General features: G+C 46.3%; 1 protein-coding gene across 6 annotated transcripts in view; it reads right to left on the reverse strand.

The window, feature by feature from the left end:
• Positions 1–826: 826 nt before the first annotated feature.
• LOC135818136 (deoxyribonuclease-1-like) overlaps positions 827–20,362 on the reverse strand; it is a 58,509-nt gene continuing 38,973 nt past the window's right edge. Inside the window, exons 5-16 of one of the 6 annotated variants that reach the window (XR_010553628.1) lie at positions 13,899–14,064; positions 12,270–12,362; positions 11,659–11,752; positions 11,109–11,166; positions 10,120–10,139; positions 9,588–9,633; positions 8,534–8,685; positions 7,522–7,702; positions 6,865–7,022; positions 3,797–4,020; positions 2,743–2,943; positions 827–1,559 (exon numbers count right to left, since the gene is read on the reverse strand). Coding sequence is in view for 2 of the 6 variants with exons in the window: in XM_065331471.1 (XP_065187543.1) it covers positions 3,844–4,020; positions 6,865–7,022; positions 7,522–7,702; positions 8,534–8,685; positions 9,588–9,633; positions 10,120–10,139; positions 11,109–11,166; positions 11,659–11,752 (886 nt within the window). In the remaining 4 variants the exon portion in view is untranslated. Of the gene's footprint in view, positions 1,560–2,742; positions 2,944–3,796; positions 4,021–6,864; positions 7,023–7,521; positions 7,703–8,533; positions 8,686–9,587; positions 9,634–10,119; positions 10,140–11,108; positions 11,167–11,658; positions 11,753–12,269; positions 12,363–13,898; positions 14,065–20,362 lie in introns of those variants that run through there. The other 5 variants (XR_010553629.1, XR_010553627.1, XM_065331471.1 and 2 more) reach the window with 5 other exon arrangements.

Consider the following 20,362-nt stretch of genomic DNA (forward strand, 5'->3'; position numbering starts at 1 on the left):
CGTGCAAGCACGCTTGTTGTACAGTTGTAGCTTGCATGCATCCGCGGTCTTGTACGTCTGGTGGTGGACTCACGCTGTCAGGAGCACACAGTCTGTCATTGACTTGTGTCAAGTATTAGTTGTGAATACTGGATAGCCGCTAGAATTATGAGACATGCAGGTCTCTGTTGTGATGTTAAACTGACATTCCTCTATACCATGTACATAATTATACATCAAGTATGTATATCTGCATTGCTTTTACTGCGTAATATGCCCCAGGATCATTGATTGTAAGAACCAAAAAAATTGCCCAAAAATAATTTTTTCCGGCCGACCGAGTCTGTTTTTTGGGGGGTTGCCGACCGGAAACAAGCCTATTTTTTGTTTAGGCCTAATGATGAATCATGATCACACACTGCCTGTGAGCTGTGCATGTGCGACTACGGACCGGTAGATCTAATAGCATTACATTAATTTCACAAGTGAGCATGCAAGAGAATGTACATGTGTGCGTTGTACTGAATAGGGTACATTTTTTGAATGAGTATAGTCAAATGTACGGTTAAAAAAGAGTCCGCAGGATTGCCGTGGCTTATAGGTTATAACCGTTAAACCGACCGTTAGCTTAGCAGTTAACCGTTGGGGGTAAAACCGTGACCGTTTGAGCCCTACTATTTTGTAGTCTGCTCATGATCAGTGCCAGTGGTCCTGGAAATGACGACAGGTACAGACATCCAGGCATCCCACAGTGTCTGTGTAGAACTGTCCGTGCTTGGAAAAACGGTCGTTAAGAGCAGGTGGTCGCTAAAACGAGAGGTCGTTTGCACCAGGTTTTACTGTACAGTTAACCTTGCCAATACCGACCCTGGATCCTCCATGAGAAAAAGGTTAATTTTAAGAAATGGTTACGAGGTACTAGATCTGGAGATTGTGTTGTTATTCGCGAAATTTTCGGCTAAAATTGTGTGAACTTGTGTACTTGTGTGTGTGTGCACTGTTCAATTGTGAATTCCGGGTTATGAAGACATCCCCGAACCTACAAGGTTATTTGTGTATACACATTGCCACACAAAATGGAGGCAAAGCCATGGCACAACACTCAACAGTGGTGTGCAAGACGTGACATGGGCTTTGCATGCGTTCACTGTAATGTGCGAATCCATACCTGTGCTGGCAGGAAAACATATGCAATAGCCACACCCACTGTTCAGATCAGGCAAGTTCTTGCTCCACATAACACATAGCATCATAGAGTTCTACTGCCATGGGCCGGTTTGTTTTCATGGCCATTGCTGGTATACAGCATGCAGTGACTGTTTTACTCGACACCATCGCCCTGGTGTTTGGCGAGCAGCTCATCGAGGCAGGCCACACGACATGCGGTTGGTTCATCGTGCTTGAAGGACCTTGGCGTCCCCTCGTCAGAGTGACCCTTTACGGCCTTTAGCGACATGACGAAAAACGGCAGTCCCTTGACGCCGAACTCTTTGCGCGCCCTCTAATGCTCTGTCCAGACTTGCTCCTTGAGCTTGGAATCCTCCATGTGCAGCCTTGCTGGCTTCGAGCTCCAATCCAACCTGCCAGTACAAAACAACATTAAAAGTACAAATCCCTAGAAAGTATAAGAAATAACCAAAATGTTACATGTTATCCGCAGTTTGTCCAACAACACTGTATAAGCAGGATACTGTGTATTCAGAAGGAACAACAGTTAGCACAATACACACTGAGGCCGTACTGACATCATCACTGTGACAAACTGATGTTAATTAAGCTCTATCACGTCTGGAATGCACCCACCAGCAGCCTTCCAACAGCTCTTAATGCATTTAGAGGGTAGAGTAGTGGAGGATAATTCTATACAGCAAGCCCAGGACTTTCCCTTGTCTCATGGACCACTTACGACCAACTATGCCTACTGCCAAAGTGGCTCTGCAATGCTGATATGAAGCTGCCTTTACTGAAAGGTGACTCTCTCTCTCTCTCTCTCTCTCTCTCTCTTTCTCTCTCTCTCTCTCTCTCTCTCTCTCTCTCTCTCTCCCTCGCTCCCTCCCTCCCTCACTCCCTCTCTCGCTCCTTCCCTCCCTCCCTCACTCTCTCGCTCCTTCCCTCCCTCCCTCCCTCCCTCTCCCCCTCCCTCCCTCCCTCCCTCCCTCACTCCCTCTCTCTCTCTCTCTCTCTCTTTCTCTCTCTCTCTCTCTCTCTCTCTCTCTCTCTCTCTCTCTCTATCTATCTATCTATCTCTCTCTCTCTCTCTCATTTGTTAGACTTACCTGTCTATATAAATGTAACTTACTCTCTCTCTCCATCTCTCTCTCTCTCTCTTGGGTCTTTCTCCCTCCACCAGGGGACCAACCACGGTCAGTTTCTGAACCCTACCCAGAAGTGAACGAAAAGTGATTAATTTTTGAACGGATTGGGAGAACTTCAAATACAAAGGATCAGGTTCGAGTCCTGGAGGGTCTGGCGATTTTTTCTCTTTTCAGGCAGTTCACTTCCCCAACTGATCTTTCATAATTCTTTTTTTTTGCGGTAAGTAATATCTACAAGCCTCGCCACTACATAGCTTGGATCCCCTCGTCATTCATTCTCAATCTGTTAGCAAGTGGGTTCACCTTTGCGACTCTTTACCATCGGTGGTTCTATTTTTTACTGCGTACATTCTTTTTTTCCCTATCAAGGGCCTTTTCCGGAGTCTGGCCTACTCTGCCTACACATGTTAGATAACCCCATGATCAAACAAACAGTGAATCACTATACCTCCGGAGCTCTGCAGTTGCCTCCATCAGGACATCCAAGTCATTGACGTTGCGTGCATCCTTGAAGTGTATCTTGAGCAGCCTGCGGATACTACTCGACAAGATGCTCCTGTACGTCCAAACCCACCGAGCCGGCGTAGTGGATGAGACAGTGGAGGCGTGTCGAGCCAGCCATGTGACGCGAGGTATCAAAGTCTATGCCCTGCAGGGAATAACAACAGCAGACCAGAGCTGTGGGTGTGAGTACAGTGTTGGATACTGAACAGGAAATACTACATGAGCTGTAGCAGCACTTTGGAAGGGGAATGTTACTTTGTACAAAGTTTTACAGATCACACTGTACTAACAGTGTTGGTCTACAATGTCATGCTTGATACACTGCACTATGGAGTGCTACCAGTAGAGTAGCGTGGTGAGAAGATAGTTCTCTCGGCCATTTCCCACCTTTTTTTTTTTACCTCAGCCCCTCACATGGAGTGGCCGGGTGAGAAATCTCTTTGCTACTCTCAAACCAAGTTCTCCATTAACGTGGGTCCCAGTACGGTTGAAAAACCCTTCAGCTTCCAAGTGTGCTGCAGATCTGTTGTAAGGATAAGTTTGGAGTCACTCAGGCTGTGTTTACATGAGAAATTTCAACCCGGGTTGAGTTCAGCTCGGGCTGAAAGTCTGTACGATAGACAAAATAGGTGAGCGTTTACATGAAGACAGTTGACCCGAGTCAAATACTGGTATGCTGCCAATAGTCCACTTCTAGAGTCCTGTATGGTCACGTAAATCCGTTCGCACAAAATATAAAAACAGGTGGTCTTTCAGCACAGGTCACACTGTAAATCTTTGCATGGTCTGTCGCAGGGACCAGAGGTGACTGGTCTCTAATGACAGGTGGTCTTTTCACACAGGTCAGCAATGCATGCTGAAGCTAGGTATAGGGTCTGAGAAGCATGGTCTCTGTAAACAGGTGGTCTCTTCAGACAGGTGGTCTCCTATCACAGTGGCTGTATATCACAGGTTTCACTATACATGTACACGCATGAGTATAGAGTCATTGTTCTTACCAACAGCTTTATAGAAGACGGTGAATCCCTTGTTGGTGTTAGTGTAATCACTCGACAACCCTATACCAATCTGATTGGCGGCGCTGGTGAATGGTATTTGGCAGCGTGTTCTGAGAGAGCTGCAGGGCAGAGACCTTCGCTGGCGCCAGGCTGAATATGTCCTTGGTCACCTGGCCGTCGATGACATTGACGTAGTCCGGAGCACACTGACCATCAGGTTCAACCTGTGGAAGAAGGCACAATTGGGCAGAATAGCTGATCAATGCCCAGCCCGGATGTAATCAGAGCAACATTTCTGCATCAACTTCTGCTTGCATTCCCTACAGTTTTGCTACGAACTCGATAAGAATGGCATATACTTCTAACTCAATAAGTTACACTTAGAAGTGTACTAGACGACACTAATGCTCAGCGTGTTACAGGCTACCTTGCCACACCTCTATGGCTGGACTGACAAGGCATGGTGAAGTTCCACTTCCACTCGCCAACAAGCTAGAGAGCCGGTTGATATGGAGTGACACACTCTGTGTTGCAGCATTCAATCACAGTTAAAACTGTCTAGGCAACCACTCTGATAAGGAGATCGCCTGTCCCAGAGTCCCACAACAATCAGGATGTTATTTCCATGCCAATTGGCACTGGACAAGACCACCGGTACACAGGCAGGGGCGGATCCAGGATTTTTCCAAGGGGGTTCAGTTTTCTTCCACCCTTACCAAATTGCAAAGTGTGTTAAAATGATGACATAAGGCCAAGTAAAATAAAATCCCAGTTTATCGTCCTTTTTTCACAAAAATCGGGGAGGGAGGGCGGATTTTATTTTTATTTTTTATTTTTTGATGTGCTACAGACTAGTATAGTTCTTGGTAAACAATGACACATCATGTGCAACAATCTGCAACAGAATAGTGGTAGTGTATGGAATACACAATGCTATAACAGTTATATGTACATAAACAATTACATGCAAAATCTTTGGATCGACAGATTGTCACTCCACTCATAAGACACAAACCCCAATACTGTTTGGTTCACACAGACCACCAGATAAATGATAGAAAGCTGCAGAAGGGAAAGAACCAGTCAGGACAGTAACCAATAGTCAGTCATAAAGGGAACATGTTGGAATACAATTCACTTCTTCCCCTGAGGGACAAGCCTTCAAGCCTTAGCCGACGTAAAAAATCAAGCTTTTTGGCAAAATTCTAGATTTAAAAAATAAAAATAAATTCCGGGCGGCCTCGAAAAATGGGGCGGGCGGGGACGATAAACTAGGATTTTTTTTACTTGGCCTAAAAAAATACTTTTTGAAAATGACAGTTGCTGAACTACAGTGGCTAAGAAATTGGCTGCCGACTGATCGCCTGCAAATGTACAGTGCCTATAAAGCGGAAAATCAAAAGTATTGTAGAATGGAGAGGATGACGACGACTGATGGAAATGAAATTTGCTGGAATACAGTGGTTAACAGGGTGGTTGCTGTCCTGCCGACGGATAGGCATGTACATGTATGAGCAAACAGATTTTAGCACTTTTTCAGCTCAAAAAGGGCGATATTCACCAAAAAAAAACGCAATAAAGGGCGAAAGAAACGGGCTTTTCCAAAAAGGGCGAAAATAGGGCGGGCACCTTTGGGAAAGGGCTAGAGGATAGGCGCTCTGATCCCATTGTCGAGCGCTCGAGCGCAGGTAGTGCTTCAGCCATTTCAAGGCAGTGTTGCTGCGCTCATTCTCCGCAGAGGTGACGGGTAGTGTTGAAGCAATCCGGAGGAGGACGTGGATGTTCGGGAAAACATCGGCATCGCAATGCACAAGAGCTTCTCGTGGGGTAGCTGGAAGTGCACTAGACTTCTCTGCTGAGCTAAAGTGAAAGTAGTACATGTACATGTTTTGCAGGGTCGTGGGCAACTGGCCATGACCGCTCGTGTGCGCCTGCGTCACGGCCCGTGGGCATTTCCCAAATCGGCCGGCCGAAACATTGGCCGAAAATAGTGGTTTTGAAGAAATCACCGATCTTTTAGCCAAATATGCAATTTTCGCACTGAATTTGCCGAAAATTGATGTTTTAGTGCCTCAATAGCATGCAAATACAATTTCTGTAATCATTATCTGCGAATGGTGGCTGCGACCTTAGAGCCGAATTTCCACCTTTTACAGAAATTTTCAGCCGATTCTGGCGATTTTTTCAGCCGATCGAAAAGCCAAATAGGCCAAAATAAATGGCCGATTTGGGAAAGGCCTATTGGCAAGGTGTTCGTCTGAGGATCATATCAATGTATCAATGTAACATCTGCATGATTCAGCTCGGGCTATATACGCGCTACGGCAGGATCCTAGGCCTAGGAGCAATTCGCATGCCTGGCTTTTGTAAAAATAAAAAAATAAATAAATAAAAACCTGCACCATGGTCGGAAAAATTTTAGGGGGTTCGTTCGAACCCCCCGAACCCCCCCCCCCCCCCCCTGGATCCGCCCCTGACAGGGATCCTATATTGACGGTCACTTGAGTAGTCGCCTTTGACAGGTTTCGCTGTATGGTAATACTTTAAAGAAAAAATGAGTGCCACCACCAGAACGCTAACCCGGACCTTTGTCACCACCAGAGCTCTAACCCGGACCTTTGCTACAGGCTGCTGAAGTGCTTTCACTAAGCCATGGTGTAGTTGTCATTCCAGCAATACATAATACGTTACACATTTAGTGTGTGACATGGAAACATTCTACTGCCAACAACTGAAGGTGTCCCCTCCCCCTCCCCCCCCCTCCCCCCCCTCCCCCCCCCCCCCCCCCACCGCCGACTAAGTACCATCCAAAATATGATAATTAGACAAGCGTCATGGAACCAGTCCACACCGGTCTAGCTGAATAGCTGCTGTCACTTGACTGGCTAGTGCCAGTTTATCTTGAAGACTTTAACCAAACATCTACTAAAGATCCCACCTAACCTAACAATGCATTCTATGGTACATGACTAACGATGGCCCCGACAAACATCCTGCCGGCTCCTACCCTGAGCATTCACAGCACCATGGATTCTCTTTATGTGTGCATAGCAACTTTGATCACGAACCTGGAAATTCGAGAAGCTGAGCTTGATGACCATGCCGAGCGGTACGCGTATGTTCCACGTGCAGTGCAAGTTATTAGGGTAGTGCCCAGTATAGCTGTTAAGCGGGCTGGAGAAGTTGCCTTCTCTGTCCGTTAGCGTATAGTCACACTGTGGTGAAGCTGGACGCAAGCAGAAGAACAGACGGAGAATTCCATTACACTTTGCAATCCACGATACCCATTCAGTGGCCCCACACTCATACTCAAGGGGTAAGTGAATCGCATTTCGGTACCCGTGGAGGAAGACACACACATTACTAGTGGGCAAAGGGTAAACAACAACAGCAGACCAATAGGGAGGGTAGGGGTGACGCAATGAAACCCATGCTGGTAAGACAACCAATAACACCATCGACCTGGGATCTTGGTGTTAGTAACTCCCGTTTTGCACACCGTAAATTTCAAACGTTGAACAGCGATTCTAAAGTGAACTATTGGGAGCGAATGCAGAAGACAAGCGAGAGAGTGGTAAAGGAGAGAGGGGGGGGAGGGGAGGGGGGAGGAGGTCAGGTTCGATGTGTGTGTGGCAGTGGGGGGGGGGGGGGGGGAGGGGAGTGGATAATGAGGCCAAAATTCCGTATCACAGAGCAAATTAACAGCAAATCGGCTTCATCCTCACTTGTGAATGTGGCGACAAATCCGGGTCCCGTTCCGATGCTGTCCGTGCGGAAGTTGAGCAGCAGTGAGTTGCCAGTGTTGTTGACTGTTCGATTTCCCTTGTTCTGCAGCCGTGCAATGAGCCGCAATGTGAGCGTGTAGCCATCGCGGATATCAAGCCGATCTTCGTAGAAGTTTTCAAACTGCAAGGCAAAGTGCAAGGGGTAGTAGAGTAAAAGACTTGGCTGTTGTGATTCAGTCAAAACTGGTAGCTACATGTAGAGTGCAGTATCATCATATCCACTGTGCTGCTCAATGAAATCCAGTCGAGTCAATCAAGTATGCGCCGGGCGTTGCGCAGCCCTAGACTGTCCCTGCGAGAATTTGCGGAAAAACTCTCGAAAACCTGCGCAAGAAATTGCGGCAGAAAGTAACAAAAAATGCGACGAAAAGTGCGGAACGATGCAGAACTTGCCATTGGGCTGCACCTGCACCTGCCTCTGCCTCTGCCCTTGCATGCATGCAACGAAGGCTGATGTCAGTGATGATTAAAGTGTTACAATGGCCGCATGAATGCTTACCAATCCTTCCCTGGCTTTGATTTTTTTCGACACGTTGATTCTGAAAAAAAACTGAAGCTTCTACAAGTACTAAAAAGACTTTCCAAGATTACTTCCAATTGTACCTTTAGGCGATGTGTGTACCCGAATGCCATCACAATGACGTCACCGTGACAAAAAAAGCTACACCACCATGACATAATCAGTACACTACATGTACCATGACATCATCAGTACACCACAATGAGTCCATGACATCATCAGTACACCACCATGACATCATCAGAACACCACCATGACATCATCAGAACATCACCATGACATCATCAGTGCACTGCCAGTACACCACAAAACACCACCATGAGGAGAGTCATGGAATGAAGGAGCAGAAAAGGTAAGCAGGTGCAACACAATGGGTTGGGTTGGGGTTGTGGAAGGGGGGGGGGGGTAATCTACTTGCAAAGCACAACATACCGTGTAGGTTACTCTCAGAGAAATGCTGTGATTGAGCGGTGCGAGTATCACCCAGACGCAGTCGAGGTCGTTTCGGTAGTTCTCATCGAGGCCGCTTCCATCCGTCAGAGCACCTTGCAGGGTGGTCGTGATGTACCCACAGCCGAGTGCAGCTAAACAGAACACGTTTTGAAAGCAGAATTCAACCTCCTCCTGTGTTAGAAATCAATGGGAGAAGTGCTCAAAGTGCAGGTGGAACTGGCAGTGATTGCATGACAACTGACAAGCTAAAACACACGAATTACATTTCATTGAAGAGTTACGCATACACGCCTGAGTGCGTGAGTCAGTGTGTGTGTGTGTGGGGTGGGGGGGAGAGCTGTTGGGTGTTTCAAAGCCAATTGAGTCACCTTTCCCAGATCCCCCACCGGAGACCCACGTGACCGATTTATGGCAGTCAGCACGTACACGTATGTGTATGTGTGTGTGTGTGTATGTGTGTGTATGTGTGTGTGTGTGTGTGTGTGTGTGTGTGTGTGTGTGTGTGTGTGTGTGTGTGTGTGTGTGTGTGTGTGTGTGTGTGTGTGTGTGTGTGTGTGTGTGTGTGTTGTGAATAGTGGCGGTCAATTCATCAGCCTTGCAAGCTGTTGCAGGGGCGTCAGAAGGTATGTTAGTGTGGTACGGTCAGCCAACTAAAGTGCAATATACCCGTGGGAGAGGGATAGCTGAGCCGAAAAATTTGGCAATTTCGAGCCCAAATCAGTGCATTTTATTGATTCACGGGGTACTTGGGGCGAATACCGGCAGTGGTACGGTCAATACCGTAGTGACCGTACCGGGTGCGACGCCCCTGTGTTGAATGGTGCAATCCCAGCACAAGTTGCTATAGCTTCTGCCGTGGCATCACTATGATCGCCTCCGGCGATGGGCGTCAAAGGTCGACGGTGTGTTGTGTTGTGTGTGTGTGTGTTTGTGTGTGTGTGTTTGTGTGTGTGTGTGTTATGTTGTGTTTGTGTTGTGTTGTGTACATGTTGTTAGTACCGTACTATATCGCTGTACACCACACTTCACTTACCTCCGTAGCCGTACAGCTTGAGCAGAGCAGCTTCACTGATCGTACTCTATGGCACAGCACAGTCACACCAACACAGTCACACCAACACAGTCACACCAGCACAGTCACACCAACACAGTCACACCAGCACAGTGAGGGGAGAGCAGACTCAAACTCAGAGGAGCACTCTAGCTGCGGAATACGGCAGTGATCAGTCTAAACTTGATAAAGGGAAATGATCAAACTCCTGTCATGCACAATGAGTCTACATCATCAACAGCAGTTGAGTACTCTGTGTACATACCCAGATGCAGAATAATGCCAACACACAAAACGTTATGTACTATACTAGTACTATACGGTCCACAGAGTCCAGGTCTACAGGACACATGCAATGTATCATGTTGATGATGTCATCATGCTCAATGCCCTGCACTAGAGAACACTGCAGGGCAGATACAACGTATGGTGATGGTGATGTCATCGTACTTGACCCACACACAACACTGTTACTGCAGGCTACATCCAATGCATGATATCGATGCCATCTTACCTGAACTGGTCTGCTTTCACCTGAAAAATGGAAAAATGGAAAATTCAACATAACGTCCCCTGTTAGAATGTGTCTTAGCAAAAGAAGAATATCATGTTTATAGTGGATTACACATGCATGAAGTTTATACCATGCCCAAGCAAACACAGTAGTGACAGTCCAAACAAGATTGCTACAGTAGTTTTACTGGATGTATGGATTGTGTACTAGCATGTACTGTGTTGTGTTTTGGTACATGTACATGAATTAATACAGCATGGCGAAATGAGGTCCCATAGGGTAGCAGTGAGAACAGGACTCAAAGCCACCAAAATACTTGCCGGAACATTTTGAAACAGTGAAATACTTTTCGAGCAGTGCAGGACATGTATCTGTGCTCCTTCGGTTACCTAGCCAACCATGACTGATTTCAAGAAGAGAGCACAGTGACAACTCTCATGTGGACAGTGGAACCAACATGGCTGACATCATGTGACCCAGAATATGCAGGGGTCGAGTGGAGTTGGAACCAACATGGCTGACATCATGTGACCCATACCCATATATGCAGGGGTCGAGTGGAGTTGGAACCAACATGGCCGACATCATGTGACCCAGAATATGCAGGGGGCGAGTGGAGTTGGAACCAACATGGCTGATATCATGTGACCCATACCCATATATGCAGGGGTCGAGTAGAGTTGGAACAAACATGGCTGACATCATGTGACCCATACCCATATATGCAGGGGTCGAGTGGAGTTGGAACCAACATGGCCACCCTGTATGGTCATGTTATAGATGTGCAACATCTCCATAGAGCAAAGGACCAGCATGCTGAGGAACTACAGTAAAACCTGGTGTAAGCGACCTCTAGCACCGGCAACCATCCCCATGTGGCTGTGTAGGGTGTTCAATGCTACAAACTATACGTCACCACACACTGCCGGTTTCAACAGTAAAGCCCTGAGCAGCAATACAGTGTTAGACGAGAGCGTATGCATCCTCACTTGGCTCAGGCTGAATGATCTCCAGTTGTATAGGGTAGTGGGTACTGATCTTCACTGCCTGTAAGAGACAAAGCAGCAAACACAGTAATCAGACACACATCACTCACACCACTGCCTGTATGAGACAAAGCAGCAAACACACAGCGTTCTCACGATTCAGACACACAGTACTCACACCATTGCAGCTGTAACAAAGATCAAGATGCATGAAACACTGTTACGAATACACAGCAGGGTATATATTACATTTGCATGTTGTATTATTTACCCATGATTGCCGGTATACTAGGCAACATACGCATGTCTTTCCACTCCATCAGAGTATGTGTTTTTATACAGAATCACTTAGCCAGGTGGATCCTGTTTTCTAATCCAGCATTTTCACAGAAACCGATGCCATCACCAGGCACGGTGCACACTTGCTAGTACCGTTGAAGCAGGCAGTTTAAGGGAAACTGTAGTATTTGCCAGCACATGAAGTGGCATTGTGATGTCGGCAAATTCTTCTAAAATAAATTCTAGGCAAAGGCACTGAGCAGGGTCCACTCACTTCTTCCAGGGTGAGCTTGTAGAAGTCCTGATAGTGGTACACTTCCACGGATGATTCGGGAATTCGAAGAGACAATGCTGCGGAGGCTATGAACCTGTGAAACAGAAAACAATTTCAAAAAGCACAGAGAAGTGAGAATTCCAGCTCTACCTCCGTTGCAGGATCCCTCAACTCAATGTGCTGACTACATGGCCACACTAATAATTATAACAGTAGCAGCAAATAGAGGAAGCGTGTCGAAGCAGGTTTTCTTAAATCTATCCTTCTCTTACTTTATAACCCACATATATCGTGACACGGTAGGAGCTGGGCTGTTACATTGTGTGCGGTGAAGTGCTTAAGAGTGAAGTAGAGAAGGTGGCTGGATACGGCAGGTATTGGGATAAGGGAGGTGTGGATATGGGAGGTGTCTGGGTAAGAGAGGTTCCACTATTAATGCTCTGTCGGTTTGCTGAATACATGTTACCGCCCCGGCATTTTCCATCGATTCAAGTGGCAAGCTCAGTTTGCTGAAATCCCTCCTGGCAATGAGTTGGAGGCTGTGATGAAGTAAGTTAATTGAACACCAAGTGTCCCCTGGTCATGGTGCTCATTACCGCTAGCTTGCTCACCTGTCATCCGAGCATCCACCGGACAGTGAAGTATCCACCGTGCTGCTAACATACCACCTGTACTGGGAGCTGGTACCAATGCTTATGGTGGACCTGCAGCAGTGTACACACCGATACACAGCATTGCATTGATGCCTTATGTTCCGGAGCAAAAGCCACACTTTAAAACACCAGTAATCCACCCAGAAAGTCAGCACTGCTTATACTACGATGGTCAAATAAACACTGATAGACAGTGTAGATATTTGTACTTTGTGACAAATATCTGGGTGCGGCTTATACTCCGGAAAACACGGTGCACAAGACGGCAGTTGCTTGGCAGTGAAGCTTCACGTCAGTCGGCAAAAAGCGCGAGCTCCAATATTTGGAACAGGCACCGTCTATACAGTCATGCAGCATGCAGTATCAATGTATCACAGTATTTTACATCACAAATCGGTCAATTCTAGAATTAGTTATTGTTGATGCACAGCTCGATTACACAAATTCCGTCGTTAGAATTGATTTTACCCAATTCCGTCAATTCTGAAGAGAGGGCAGAATTTCTCTAATTCTGGCGCCAGAATTGCACACTCGGTGTGTTACCGGTCTGGTCATGCATGACTCAAGTCAAGGAAGAGCCTCAACGGTGGGTCGCCAAAGCAGGGCTACAACTGCATGTAGTTGCTACTTTTGTCTTCCCGAAAAGCTAATTGCCGCTGTTGAGTTTCCGCTGGGAGCTAATTATTAGACCAGATCAGTTTTGGGTGGTCCTTTCGCACACGCGTTCAGCTTTATCGAAGCTCAATATTGTTGCCGACATGGAGCCTTCGCCGGGATGGACCGGTACGCGAAGCTGGGTCGCCGCGCGCGCGTGCGCGCGAGGGTGTACATGATATCTTTTTACGACCAATTTTGTTTGTGATATGCCATCATCGGAATAAAATGAGTGTGAAATCCAGTCGTTCGTTTACATGGCCGGAATTCGTACATTTTGGTCATTTGAGAATTACAAAAGCCAGTTCCAGAATTGTGTAAACGTGTAATCGAAAGCGCCCAATCACAGCAATAACTGTGCCCAGGCAGAAAACTACAGTATCAGCAGGTCATGCAAGCCTAGAAAATGGACACGATTGTGCTGCCAGATGATCGCTTTTGTGTGAGTTTTTAAAAGCAATGCAGCTTCATGAGTCCTTCCATCTTCGTGCAAAAGGCTTTACACCCAGGTGTATTGTAGGCCTAGCGTATTTAGCACTCTTGGACTACCAAAAACTCGCTCCAAGTGCATGGTTTTGTCAAACGGAGAACTTGTGGAGTGGCAGAGAAAATCATGACGTTCACCATTTTACTCCTTCACTTGCTTCTGCTCGAAGAAGTAACTGCCGCGTGTTAAAAATGCGAAGAAGACAAAGGAACCATACATTTTCATGCGGTTGCATCTAAGTGTGTGGACATGAGTACATTTCAGCTATAACTTTGCTACAATGTATTCTCTGGATGGATTTTCATTCGGTTTTTTCATGTGATTCGTACAGCTTCTGGCTACACGAATCTGCTGATCACTCAAAAATGCACAAAATCGGGATAACATCCCTTTTCACGTGCTCTGGCTCTATTGTATTTTCAAACACACAACGGCCAATTGCTCACCATTCGGCCGGGCGCATGGAGCCACAGCCGACATTCAGATCTCCCATGATCAGGATGTCGTGGCTGCCCATGACGTGCTGGATGTGCTGCACCGCGCCGTCCAGCGCCTGTAATTCACGAATGGCGGGCCGCGATGTATGCATACCAGTACAGATGAAGCTACCCACTGCAGAGATATGAGCACAGCAAAGCAGACAGCGACACACACTCAGGTTTGCATCAAGGGTTAGCACAGCAAAGCAGCCAGCGACAACTGAACACGAAACGCTGCATTCAGGGTTAGCACATTTTCTTCCAACATCAAACCTGTCTTTGTAGCAACCATGCCAGGAGCACAGGAAACCAGTATTTAAAAGACAAGAAATCTTTCAGGAGGTGGTCCCCCATTTTTGAAGAATAGAAATTAGGAACACGCGCTTGCATTATCACCTCCATGGGAGATTCCGTCGCCTCAGTTCCCCAGGGCATGCCACACTTCTATGCAGAAAATTTGCAATTGAACCAGTTTGGCCCCGCATACGTGAGTCATTCATACACTCAAACCTCCACTAATGAGGTTTGTTGGAGCGAAACAGCTGTCGGAAGGGACTGCAATATCAACACTCTATGCTAGTGATGTTCAACTGGAATGGGTCTCCAATTTCTGTGGTCTATTAGCACATCACTTTACCGTCTTAGAACTGTGGGGTGGTTGACACTCTGCAGCTAGCGTCATTTCGCCCAGAGTTGCTGGACAGTATGTGTACAGGTGTGCTACATTACCAGAGCACACATTTCATCAAACCCAGCCAGGCTACGGGGTAAATGCTTTCACCACGTGTGTCTCTAGTTATTAGATGCCTGAATACAAACATTTAAGCAGCGTAATGACAGAGGACCGGGGACTATGCAAGTCACTATTAAAAACCCAAGACGAAGACTGGCTCTCCGCACAACAGCAACACGCGCATGCATCAACAGCACATTAACATGATGTGCAGAAAAAAACGCGTACTTCAAAATCATTAGCACAGTTGCATCTACAAGGCCATGGTTCAGGTCAAAACGTGTCGTTCTTAAAGAACACAGAATTTAAACTGCATGTCATGTCGAGTACGGCTTGCCTGAATGGTCTCCCATGACGATGCATTCAAACCCGTAGAGGACAAAGAGATTTGTGCTTTACGCAGCATAGCCTACTTATCCCCCAGGCACACGCATATTAGTGCTAGAGCGGTGTAGGGGTGAGTGTGTGTCAGCACTCAGCCCGGCGTCAGTGGGCAGTAATGACCTTTCCTCACCAGTCGCCACAATCCCCAAGGATCAAGTGCAAGTGGTTCCTTGATAGAACAAAGTGGGTCATACAGAGGCAAAAAATCATAAAATGAAGAAAAAAGACTGCTGGCAAAGGAGATAAAAAAATTTAAAATATTTCACGGTTCACGAGACTCGGCTAGAGGAGGAGGTATTGACGAAGTAAAAGCGCAATGGCTGGTAGAAGGTCAATATACATTTGTATAATATTATTTACATAGTGCAAGCTTGTTCTGTACTGGACGTGCAAAACACACACGGGCCACGTTTAAAAGAAGAAAATCCAGCAACAGTGCATGACGGAGAAAGAAAACAGGAATTGAGAACACTAGAGAAAAGCTGATGCGGCAAAGCTACTAGTATAGTTCAGTATAGTAGTACAAACAAACACTTGAAACAACATTCAAATGCCACAATAAGTTTTGAACCATGAGTTCAGCATATCGGTTCCGCCGGTTTCGACAGTTTGTGCAAGCAGTACAAAACCAGCGCATTCATAATAATAGGCTACACACCGTGCAGTTATCATGTTTACTATAACACACTGGCTATCAGTATATGTTACATTCTGGCTATCACGATCAGTGCTAGCTCATGCCGAGCGAAGCAGGAACTGGAATGAATCTAGATGTAAATGCGCGGATCTAGATGTGTTTGGTTTTCAGGGAAAATTGCTGAAATTCAGGGACAGAAGAAGACAAGCTACAAATATATTATGTGATCAGCGATAACAATGCAAATCCGGCTTGTGCCGAATTGATTAACAGAATGTTCTAAGTTCACATCACGGTTACTGATGCAATACAACAGTAGTGCTGGGTGCTGAAGAACAGAGCACCGGAAAAGAAACAGCCGAGAATGTCACCAATCACAGCATACCAATGTATACACGGTGACTCAACTGTGCATAGATGCTAGTACATGAAAATAAGAACAGTCTAGGCTACGAGGCTGACCCCTCAGTTCTTCACAGACAGACAGTACTGTAGTAGGTTCTTGACGGCGTTAACACCTATGATCTACAGTATCGTTACTTGATCTACAGTATCGTCACTTGATCTACAGTATCGTCACTTGATCTACAGTATCGTCACTTGATCTACAGTATCGTCACTTGATCTACAGTATCGTCACTTGATCTACAGTATCGTCACTTGATCTACAGTATCGTCACTTGATCTACAGTATCGTCACTTGATCTACAGTATCGTCACTTGATCTACAGTATCGTCACTTGATCTACAGTATCGTCACTTGATCTACAGTATCGTCACTTGATCTACAGTATCGTCACTTGATCTACAGTATCGTCACTTGATCTACAGTATCGTCACTTGATCTACAGTATCGTCACTTGATCTACAGTATCGTCACTTGATCTACAGTATCGTCACTTGATCTACAGTATCGTCACTTGATCTACAGTATCGTCACTTGATCTACAGTATCGTCACTTGATCTACAGTATCGTCACTTGATCTACAGTATCGTCACTTGATCTACAGTATCGTCACTTGATCTACAGTATCGTCACTTGATCTACAGTATCGTCACTTGATCTACAGTATCGTCACTTGATCTACAGTATCGTCACTTGATCTACAGTATCGTCACTTGATCTACAGTATCGTCACTTGATCACCAGGATAGCGCATGTTTACATACCAGCAGCATGTACAGGTGATGCCGTGAAGTACCTCCCTGCTGTCAGTGCGCTCGTGATGACCGGTTAGCGTTTGATTGTCATGGTCGAGCTGCAGAGAGATGATATCACCTGCTACCCACCGCTGTCCAAGTTGACCACCATTACACGTGGTGTTTCCCGAATAACCATACCAGCCGAATACCTCCGTCTTAACATTGTATACATTATCTAGTCGTGGTACAGTGGCGGAACAAGCGCAGATATATATGGCGCCGTTGGCAGTTTTGTCTATTCTTAGCCTGATACTGCTGGTACCATGGTTAGTAGGGATAGATGATGTGCACACTGATGCATACCCATAATGCCCTGCGTTTCTTACAGTGTGGCCTGCATTGCTGATGGTGATACGTTCATGACAGCGGCTCTGATCAAACAACGGCTCTGCAGGGTCGGTTACTCTAAATTGCATGGGACTGCCCTGCACGTGTCGCTCTCCGTACTGCACCGACACCGTCAACTGACCAGTCTCTTCAGTCAGCTGCTGCTCACACTTTGACTCTAGAAAATCTGATGAGACCTGCTGCAGTTCTGTTACAGGCAATTCTGCACGACTGCCATCATGGACGGAAATCTTGAATCGAAGGCGATCAGCACACTCTTCAAATGGTACTGGCATTGGGGCTCCCTTCAACACAATCCGCATATTCACATTCACACGTGTATCTTGTGCAGAAACGGTCAATGCATCCGAGAACTGGGTGAAGTCGACTACCTTGCCGATTTCTTCAATCTCCTTGGTTGCATTCTTTGCATTGATACCGACGTAGCTGATGTGACTGTGGACACACGGTTCCGCATCCTTCTCGGTCACATTCTTTCTTTGATCAATAGCACTGTTCAGCCAATGTGCAATCTTGAGGAAATCTGTCTGGTCAGAGCAGGACTTGAATATTGTGGAAACAACTTGACCGTGGAACATACCATCCTGTAACCGACACACCTGAGCTTCAAGCTGCACAAGTTTGCCGTTCTTCTGTCGATCCACCTCATCCAGCAGTGTCTTCTCCCTGGCTTCCAATACCTTCTTTAGCAAATTGAATTGCTCTGTGATCTCCTTTGAGGCAAACTCTGCATCATCATTTACAGTACAAATCTCAGCCTGCACTTTTCCAAGAGCTGAAGAGATCGCACCCTCACTATCAGATATACAACTGCTGATGTTGCCCTCCACAGATTCACGCATTTTCTGTGCTGCTGCTTCAATGGACAACACTTGGTGTTGAGTGTCAGTGTCACTGTGAGCTCCAGTGTCCATGCATTTCTGACATGCCAGTTGATTACACTGAACACAGTATCTGCTCAACACCTGCCTGGGATGGACAGCACAATAGTGCTGAATAGAACCCCGCTCGCTGGGAGTATCCTGTTGCTCAGCAGAGAGTGATGTCAGTTTATGATTGCGTGTGGCTCGAAAGAGTGGATGCCCAACAGCATGCGCACTGCAAAGATTTGTTCCACAGTCGCCACACCTAGCTGTAGCATGTTCATCATCAGCACAATCATCACACATCACCTGTACATTGGTAGCTGATGATCCCGTCTCATCTCCATGCTGCTTTGGATAGCTATCAGGCAAGTGGGTCAAAGGAAAAGTTACACTTGGTATGGGTGTCTTGCTAATGCATTTTGGGCACTTGATGTAGCCATCACGGTGGATGTTCTCCTCCAGACATGCTACACAGACTGAGTGCAAGCAAGACACTAACTTCAAACGTCTGCCTGTACCGCCACAGGACACACAACACACTCGTTCAGAAGACATCACTCACAACTAACTCTACCCGGTACAAGACGATTTCTGCTTCCTCTCCGATGAGCTAACGAGCAAAATTCCAAAAGACATGTCGCAGAAGAGAGAGCATGTGTGCACGTAGCACAACTAGTGATACGCCCCGCGCAACTTCTGTTTTCTATGCTGCTGCTGTATGGCCACTTCTGTCCGGCTGTCACCTTCACTTGGAAAGATGTCAGCTAATGGACAGGAGTGCTGTCAAGTGACGTCAATGATGCACTGGGGAAAGCTCAATGCAGTGCAGCCTTGTGTCTTCATGTTCTCAGTACAGTACAGTTCTCTGTACTTCTAAAAAACAGTACTAAAACAGGTCCCATATTCACATAATACCAGTAACGTATCAAACCTGGTCCCGAGTCACTGCATCCATGTTTCCCTCATGCCAGGCCACGAGTTCCCAGTTCGGGACAGTTAGGTTGAAATTTTGAAGTTGGGCATATGGATGTATTTTTGTCGGTAAGCAGAGCACCAACATCTAAAGGGATCTGAAATTATAGTTGTATGAGGCCTAGTGCCTATACTGGGCTTCCCGCTCTTCAGAAAGGGTGAATAGCCATGCAATGTTGGTTTTTGCAGCTAAATCGGGAAAGGTTGGTTAGAGATGGTATGAAACACCTTGGATTGAATAAAGGGTGCTACATAAAAAATAAAAATAAATTTCACGTTTCGCGTGAGACTCGGCTGGAAACCGAGTTTTCCGCATCCGTAGGAACGCCACCACCCTTCAAGGATCAAGGTGCAGATGCAGCTCCTAAAGCGGTGGGAGGTGAGTAGATCAGCTCACCAGCAAGTGTTCAAAGACCGAAAATCCCATTCACTGCATCCAAGTTCTCCTCGTGCCAGGCCACGAGTTCCCAATTAACTGTGGGTCGCAGCACAGCTGGAAAAAATCCTTCCGCTTCCAAGCAGGACTTGAACCTGGTACCCTCTGTTTCTCAATCATGGTCTTAGACCATCCCACTATGCCTGCCTGCCTCACGCACCCTAAGAATAGACGGTATATGGATACAATATTTGTTATTAATAGGTTTTTCATTTGACCCGACGAGACCACACGACGCTTGCAGATCACAGCACGAACAGTTCACCAGCCACACTCCACGAAAGCAAGTAGTAGTACTCCTGACAAGTCTTGTTTCGTTCCATAGAGATAATAACGGGGAACTCATCAGAGGAGAAGCAGTTGTTGAATGAAGGGGTTTAGCTGAATAATGCTATTTTATAGAAAAGATATCGGCGCACTGAGGTGTAAACACTCAACTAACTCACATATGTGACATATCAACACAAAAGGAATTATTCAGAATGGAGGTGTTCTGAACCCTACCAGACACAACTATCACAAGTGCTAAATCATTCACAATGAGAAGGAGAGGTACACAGGAATAGGTTGCGCTAGTTTACACGTCACAAATGGTACTGATAAGTTCCCCGTTATTATCTCTATGGAACGAAACAAGACTTGTCAGGAGTACTACTACTTGCTTTCGTGGAGTGTGGCTGATGAACTGTTCGTGCTGTGATCTGTAAGCGTCGTGTGGTCTCGTCGGGTCAAATGAAAAACCTATTAATACTGTATTTGACGGACCTATTGAAGATGGCAACAAAGAATTACAATATTTCTTGCCATTTTTGGAAACTTGAAATATTTTTGGCACAAAGATGGAGAGTTTG

Source organism: Sycon ciliatum, chromosome 5, assembly GCF_964019385.1.
Source record: "Sycon ciliatum chromosome 5, ocSycCili1.1, whole genome shotgun sequence".
Lineage (NCBI taxonomy): Eukaryota > Metazoa > Porifera > Calcarea > Leucosolenida > Sycettidae > Sycon > Sycon ciliatum.